This window comes from Nerophis lumbriciformis, linkage group LG10 (genome assembly GCF_033978685.3).
Source record: "Nerophis lumbriciformis linkage group LG10, RoL_Nlum_v2.1, whole genome shotgun sequence".
NCBI lineage: Eukaryota > Metazoa > Chordata > Actinopteri > Syngnathiformes > Syngnathidae > Nerophis > Nerophis lumbriciformis.
In genome coordinates this window covers 40,899,509-40,908,191 of record NC_084557.2, presented here as the reverse complement: position 1 = coordinate 40,908,191, position 8,683 = coordinate 40,899,509, and the positions used below count along the sequence as shown (strand labels likewise).

The 8,683-nt window shown below is 42.3% G+C and overlaps 1 protein-coding gene across 1 annotated transcript in view; it reads right to left on the bottom strand.

The window, feature by feature from the left end:
• LOC133612782 (prolactin-like) overlaps positions 1–8,683 on the bottom strand; it is a 34,191-nt gene that overhangs the window by 22,366 nt on the left and 3,142 nt on the right. The window contains exon 3 of the mRNA XM_072914023.1: positions 1,535–1,630. Coding sequence (XP_072770124.1) covers positions 1,535–1,630 — 96 coding nt within the window. The remainder of the gene's footprint in view (positions 1–1,534; positions 1,631–8,683) is intronic.

The following is an 8,683-nucleotide window of genomic DNA, read 5'->3' as shown; positions in this document are numbered from 1 at the left end:
GCTGTATGAACTTTGGGGAGGTGAACGGTACTTTGGGCTGTGGGATTGAGTGTGTTGTGCAGGTGTTTGAGTTGTATTGGCGGGTTATATGGACGGGAGGGGGGAGGTGTTTGTTATGCGGGATTAATTTGTGGCATATTAAATATAAGCCTGGTTGTGTTGTGGCTAATAGAGTATATATATGTCTTGTGTTTATTTACTGTTTTAGTCATTCCCAGCTGAATATCAGGTCCCACCCGCCTCTCACAGCATCTTCCCTATCTGAATCGCTCCCACTGCCCTCTAGTCCTTCACTCTCACTTTCCTCATCCACGAATCTTTCATCCTCGCTCAAATTAATGGGGAAATCGTCGCTTTCTCGGTCCGAATCGCTCTCGCTGCTGGTGGCCATGATTGTAAACAATGTGCAGATGTGAGGAGCTCCACAACCTGTGACGTCACGCTACTCGTCTGCTACTTCCGGTACAGGCAAGGCTTTTTTATCAGCGACCAAAAGTTGCGAACTTTATCGTCAATGTTCTCTACTAAATCCTTTCAGCAAAAATATGGCCATATCGCGAAATGATCAAGTATGACACATAGAATGGACCTGCTATCCCCGTTTAAATAAGAAAATCGCATTTCAGTAGGCCTTTAAGCAGTCTTTTTCTCACAACGTGTCGGCTTTTTTCTTATAAAATTGGGAACAATTTCTCCTATTCTTTCTGCTTCTGTAATATTACAATATTTTCTCGTAAAATTGTTTCTTTTTAATGCAAAATGGTGACATTTGTCAAATAAAATTCTGATTTTGATCACAATAGTGCCAATTTTTTTGTTGTTCTTTTAAAAAAGTGACATTGTTTGAGTAAAATTATGACTTTTGTCATAATTTTGCCAAGTAAAACTTCTCGCAAAATTATTACTTTATGTAAAATTACTACTTTTTTATGCAAAATGATGACATGTCATATAAAAGTATGTCTTTTATCACAAATTGCCAATTTTTTTGTTGTTCTTGTAAAATAGTGACATTTTTTGAGTAAAATTGTGACTTTTGTCATAATTTTGCCAAGTAAAATTCCCATTATTATTACAATTTTCTAATAAAATTGTGACTTTTGTCGAGGAAAATTATGACTTTTTCATAAAATTGCCAACATTTTGAGCTTTTCTTGTAAAATTGCGACTTCCAACTTTTATCATAATATTGCACAAATATTCAGTTTTTCTTGTAAAATTTTGACTTGCGTTGAGTAAAATGACGACGTTTATTATAACACTGCCAAAATTCTAAGTTTTTCTTGTGAAATTCCAACTCATTTTTCACAACAAGCTTTTTTATATTTGCATAGTATGTATATATTATTAATGTTGTAAATCCAAATGTTTATATATCTAGAAAGGGTGGTCCTAATGAGGTAGGCATTTTTCGGAGATCTCAAGAAGGTAACAAATGTAAGAACGTGTGTGTGTGTGTGTGTGTGTGTGTGTGTGTGTGTGTGTGTGTGTGTGTGTGTGTGTGTGTGTGTGTGTGTGTGTGTGTGTCACTCACGCCAAGACTTTGTGCATTCTTCTTGTCTCCTGGTGCCAGGATGTCATGTGTGTGACACTTCCACTTTCCTACCTGCTTCCTGCTGGGGTAGGAGTCCTGCTCCTGGATTTAGAGACATAAACATCAGTTCCTGTTACATGAGCTACTTGTTGCTAGGCAGACTTCCAACGACATATGCCCCTGGAACTGTTCCTGTTCCACACAAAGCTGTTCCTGTTACATGAGCTACTTGTTGCTAGGCAGACTTCAAACGACATATGCCCCTGAAACTGTTCCTGCTCCACACAAAGCTGTTCCTGTTCCACACAAAACTGTTCCTGTTCCACACAAAGCTGCTCCTGTTACATGAGCTTCTTGTTGCCTGGCAGACTTCCAACGACATACGCCCCTGAAGCTGTTCTTTTTCCACACAAAGCTGCTCCTGTTACAAGAGCTACTTGTTGCTAAGCAGGCTTCCAATGACATACGTCCCTGAAGCTGTTCCTTTTCTACACAAAACTGTTCCTGTTCCACACAAAGCTGCTCCTGTTACATGAGCTACTTGTTGCTAGGCAGACTTCCAATGACATACGCCCCTGAAGCTGTTCCTTTTCCACACAAAACTGTTCCTGTTACACACAAAGTTGTTCCTGTTACAGGAGCTTCGTGTTGCTAGGCAGACTTCCAACGACATACGCCCCTGAAGCTGTTCCTGTTACACACAAAGCTGTTCCTGTTATATGAGCTACTTGTTGCTAGGCAGACTTCCAATGACATACGCCCTTGAAGTTATTCCTGTTAAACACAAAGCTGTTTGTGTTCCACACAAAGCTGTTCCTGTTACATGAGCTACTTGTTACTAGGTAGACTTCCAATGACATATGCCCCTGAAGCTGTTCGTGTTAAACACAAAGCTGTTCCTGTTCCATATAAAAATTGTTCCTGTTACAAGAGCTACTTGTTGCCTGGCAGACTTCCAATGACATACGCCCCTGAAGCTGTTCCTGTTAAACACAAACGTTGTTCCTGTTATACACAAAGCTGTTCCTGTTACACACAAAAGCTGTTCCTGTTACACACAAAAGCTGTTCCTGTTACAAGGGCTACTTGTTGCCTGGCAGACTTCCAATGACATACGCCCCTGAAGCTGTTCCTGTTAAACACAAAGCTGTTCCTGTTACACACAAAAACTGTTCCTGTTACAAGAGCTACTTGTTGCCTGGCAGACTTCCAATGACATACGTCCCTGAAGCTGTTCCTTTTCCACACAAATCTGTTCCTGTTACACACAAAGCTGCTCCTGTTACATGACCTACTTGTTGCTAGGCAGACTTCCAATGACATACGCCCCTGAAACTGTTCCTTTTCCACACAAAACTGTTCCTGTTACACACAAAGCTGTTCCTGTTACAGGAGCTTTGTGTTGCTAGGCAGACTTCCAACGACATACGCCCCTGAAGCTGTTCCTGTTACACACAAAGCTGCTACTGTTACATGAGCTACTTGTTGCTTTGCAGACTTCCAACAACATACGCCCCTGAAGCTGTTCCTGTTACACACAAAGCTGTTCCTGTTATATGAGCTATTTGTTGCTAGGCAGACTTCCAATGACATACGCCCTTGAAGTTATTCCTGTTAAACACAAAGCTGTTTGTGTTCCACACAAAGCTGTTCCTGTTACATGAGCTACTTGTTGCTAGGCAGACTTCCAATGACATATGCCCCTGAAACTGTTCCTGTTACACACAAAGCTGTTCCTGTTATATGAGCTACTTGTTGCTAGGCAGACTTCCAATGACATACGCCCCTGAAGCTGTTCCTGTTACACACAAAGCTGTTCCTGTTATATGAGCTACTTGTTGCTAGGCAGACTTCCAATGACATACGCCCTTGAAGTTATTCCTGTTAAACACAAAGCTGTTTGTGTTCCACACAAAGCTGTTCCTGTTACATGAGCTACTTGTTGCTAAGTAGACTTCCAATGACATATGCCCCTGAAGCTGTTCGTGTTAAACACAAAGCTGTTCCTGTTACACATAAAAACTGTTCCTGTTACAAGAGCTACTTGTTGCCTGGCAGACTTCCAATGACATACGCCCCTGAAGCTGTTCCTGTTACACACAAAAGCTGTTCCTGTTACACACAAAGCTGTTCCTGTTACACACAAAAGCTGTTGCTGTTACACACAAAGCTGTTCCTGTTACAAGAGCTACTTGTTGCCTGGCAGACTTCCAATGACATACACCCCTGAAGCTGTTCCTGTTAAACACAAAGCTGTTCCTGTTACACACAAAAACTGTTCCTGTTACAAGAGCTACTTGTTGCCTGGCAGACTTCCAATGACATACGCCCCTGGAGCTATTCCTGTTAAACACAAAGCTGTTCCTGGTACACACAAAAGCTGTTCCTGTTCCACACAAAAACTGTTCCTGTTACATGAGCTACTTGTTGCTAGGCAGACTTGCAATGACATACGCCCCTGAAGCTGTTCCTGTTACACACAAAGCTGTTCCTGTTAAACACAAAGCTGTTCCTGTTACACACAAAAACTGTTCCTGTTACATGAGCTACTTGTTGCTAGGCAGACTTGCAATGACATACGCCCCTGAAGCTGTTCCTGTTACACACAAAGCTGTTCCTGTTACATGAGCTACTTGTTGCTAGGCAGACTTCCAATGACATACGCCCTTGAAGTTATCCCTGTTAAACACAAAGCTGTTTGTGTTCCACACAAAGCTGTTCCTGTTACATGAGCTACTTGTTGCTAGGCAGACTTCCAATTACATATGCCCCTGAAACTGTTCCTGTTAAACACAAAGCTGTTCTTGTTACACATAAAAACTGTTCCTGTTACAAGAGCTACTTGTTGCCTGGCAGACTTCCAATGACATACGCCCCTGAAGCTGTTCCTCTTAAACACAAAGCTGTTCCTGTTACACACAAAAACTGTTCCTGTTACACACAAAGCTGTTCCTGTTCCACACAAAGCTGTTCCTGTTACATGAGCTACTTGTTGCTAGGTAGACTTCCAATGACATATGCCCCTGAAGCTGTTCATGTTAAACACAAAGCTGTTCCTGTTACACATAAAAACTGTTCCTGTTACAAGAGCTACTTGTTGCCTGGCAGACTTCCAACGACATACGCCCCTGAAGCTGTTCCTGTTACACACAAAAGCTGTTCCTGTTACACACAAAGCTGTTCCTGTTACAGGAGCTTCGTGTTGCTAGGCAAACTTCCAACAACATACGCCCCTGAAGCTGTTCCTGTTACACACAAAGCTGCTACTGTTACATGAGCTACTTGTTGCTTGGCAGAATTCCAACGACATACGCCCCTGAAGCTGTTCCTGTTACACACAAAGATGTTCCTGTTATATGAGCTACTTGTTGCTAGGCAGACTTCTTATTACATACGCCCTTGAAGTTATTCCTGTTAAACACAAAGCTGTTTGTGTTCCACACAAAGCTGTTCCTGTTACATGAGCTACTTGTTGCTCGGCAGACTTCCAAAGACATAAGCCCCTGAAACTGTTCCTGTTCCACACAAAGCTGCTCCTGTTCCACACAAAGCTGTTCCTGTTACAAGAGCTACTTGTTGCCTGGCAGACTTCCTATGACATACGCCCCTGAAGCTGTTCCTGTCACACACAAAAGCTGTTCCTGTTACACACAAAGCTGTTCCTGTTACAAGAGCTACTTGTTGCTAGGTAGACTTCCAATGACATACGCCCCTGAAGCTGTTCCTGTTAAACACAAAGCTGTTCCTGTTACACACAAAAACTGTTCCTGTTACAAGAGCTACTTGTTGCCTGGCAGACTTCCAATGACATATGCCCCTGGAGCTATTCCTGTTAAACACAAAGCTGTTCCTGGTACACACAAAAGCTGTTCCTGTTCCACACAAAGCTGTTCCTTTTACATGAGCTACTTGTTGCTAGGCAGACTTCCAATGACATACGCCCCTGAAGCTGTTCCTGTTACACACAAAGCTGTTCCTGTTACATGAGCTACTTGTTGCTAGGCAGATTTCCAATGACATACGCCCTTGAAGTTATTCCTGTTAAACACAAAGCTGTTCGTGTTCCACACAAAGCTGTTCCTGTTACATGAACTACTTGTTTCTAGGCAGACTTCCAATGACATATGCCCCTGAAACTGTTCCTGTTAAACACAAAGCTGTTCTTGTTACACATAAAAACTGTTCCTGTTACAAGAGCTACTTTTTGCCTGGCAGACTTCCAATGACATACGCCCCTGAAGCTGTTCCTGTTAAACACAAAGCTGTTCCTGTTACACACAAAGCTGTTCCTGTTACATGAGCTACTTGTTGCCTGGCAGACTTCCAATGACATACGCCCCTGAAGCTATTCCTGTTAAACACAAAGCTGTTCCTGTTCCACACAAAAGCTGTTCCTGTCAGAGGTGTGGACTCGAGTCACATGACTTGGACTCGAGTCAGACTCGAGTCATGAATTTGATGACTTTAGACTCGACTTGACAAAATGTAAAAAGACTTGCAACTCGACTTAGACTTTAACATCAATGACTTGTGACTTCACTTGGACTTGAGCCTTTTGAATTGACATGACTTGACATGACTTGCTACTTTCCCCAAAACCCAAAGATGAAAAAGTTATTCGGGAGCACTCCGTATTTTTCATTGTGTACTTGTCTATCAGCGTTGCGTGTGTCAGCTGGTGTGCTGTCAGTACAACAGCCAATCAAATTAGATCTACTTTGTTTTCATCACACAGCATTCATCCAATCAAATTGCAGGACAACCAACGAAGAAGACATGTCCAAACCACACGCCAGTGAACAAAAAATGATACCTAAAATATTTTGTTTGGGTATAAAAATTACGAGGTGGTCAACACAAAACGGTTTGCAGTATGCAACACATGCGGTTCGAAAATTACTGATGGAGAGGCAACAACTTCCAACTTCGTCCGGCATTTGAAGTTGCACAAAGAACGGTAAGTTTTGAATGTAAGATAACGTTTATTGGCTAAGTAACGTGACTTTTATTTGCTGTGTAGTTAAATCAGTGAGGCTGTAAACTCACTGCTAACGTTATAACGTTATTGCAAACACGGGAATCTGTTGCAGTTCACTACCTTATTCATACTTTTTGTTCAGTGATTTTTTTTAAGCAGGGTTACGTTAGTCAATATATCACACGTAACGTTAGACGGCGGTCAGCAGCACCGCGTATTTTAGCCACCTAAAAAAAGACAAAAATAGTCAAATAAAGGTCAGTTAAAATGTATACTATATTATGAATATGTGTACCGTTTTAGCTAGCTTTCTGACATACTGTTAGTTGTTTACCTCAGTGGTCCCCAACCACCAGGCCGCGGCCCGGTACTGGTCCGTGGATCGATTGGTATCGGTCCGCACAAGAAATAATTTTTTTTAATTTTCTTTTTTTAATTAAATCAACATAAAAAACACAAGATACACTTACAAGTAGTGCACCAACCCAAAATAACTCTCTCCCCCCTTTTGTTCTGGGCATTGAACATGAAGACTCTTCCTTCACTGTTCCGAGTGGCCATGAGAGTCTTGGCAGTGCCTGCCTCCAGTGCTCCAGTGGAGCGAGTTTTCAGCCATGGTGGCATCATACTACGCCCCCATCGTGCACAAATGACTGACAGACTCTTGGCTAATTTGGTCTTTTGCAAATGCAATGCAGCATAGGGCCCTGACATATAAAAAGTACAACTTTTTTGTTATGTTCACGTATATGTCATGTTTTTTCAATGTTAACACTTTTGTACAAATAAGTACATTTGCACTTTATTTTTCAATGTGTTTGTTCTGTAAAGGAATGAGTTAATGTTTAAAATGACTGGTTAATAGTGCTATTATAAAGTGCAATGTCAGCACAATTTTCTTTCCTGCAATTTAAAATGCACTTGTTTTAATAAATAAATACAGCGTTTGAAAAGCATACACAATCTGTGTTAATATATTAGTCTGTGGTTAAAAGGACTTGAAAGGACTCGAAACTCAAAATGCAGGACTTAGGACTTGACTTGAGACTTTCCAGTCTTGACTTTGGACTTGACTCGGGGCTTGCCTGTTTTGACTCGGGACTTGACTCGGACTTGAGGGCAAAGACTTGAGACTTACTTGTGACTTGCAAAACAATGACTTGGTCCCACCTCTGGTTCCTGTTCCACACAAAGCCGTTCCTGTTACATGAGCTACTTGTTGCTAGGCAGACTTCCAACGACATACGCCCCTGAAGCTATTCCTGTTAAACACAAAGCAGTTCCCGTTCCACACAAAAGCTGTTCCTGTTCCACACAAAAGCTGTTCCTGTTACAAGAGCTACTTGTTGCTAGGTAGACTTCCAATGACATACGCCCCTGAAGCTGTTCCTGCTAAACACAAAGCTGTTCCTGTTACACACAAAAACTGTTCCTGTTACAAGAGCTACTTGTTGCCTGGCAGACTTCCAATGACATACGCCCCTGGAGCTATTCCTGTTAAACACAAAGCTGTTCCTGGTACACACAAAAGCTGTTCCTGTTCCACACAAAGCTGTTCCTTTTACATGAGCTACTTGTTGCTAGGCAGACTTCCAATGACATACGCCCCTGAAGCTGTTCCTGTTACACACAAAGCTGTTCCTGTTACATGAGCTACTTGTTGCTAGGCAGACTTCCAACGACATACGCCCCTGAAGCTATTCCTGTTAAACACGAAGCAGTTCCCGTTCCACACAAAAGCTGTTCCTGTTCCACACAAAAGCTGTTCCTGTTACATGAGCTACTTGTTGCTAGGCAGACTTCCAATGACATACGCCCCTGAAGTTATTTCTGTTCCACACAAAAGCTGTTCCTGTTCCACACTAAGCTGTTCCTGTTCCACACAAAGCCGTTCCTGTTACATGAGCTACTTGTTGCTAGGCAGACTTCCAACTACAGTCGCCCCTGAAGCTGTTCCTGTTCCACACAGCAGTTGTTGGAGTTTGAGGAGCACAATCCCAGGAACGTGTCACAGAACCTGTTGCTGTTCACGTTACGTTTCTCCAGTCACGTTTCTCGGCAGAATTCATCAAGTACAAACAGTACACGTGTCCCAGGACCTCTTACTGTTCCTGTTCCTGTTCACGTCTGCTCATCCCAAAACCTGCTTCTGATAACATGTTTGGATGGCC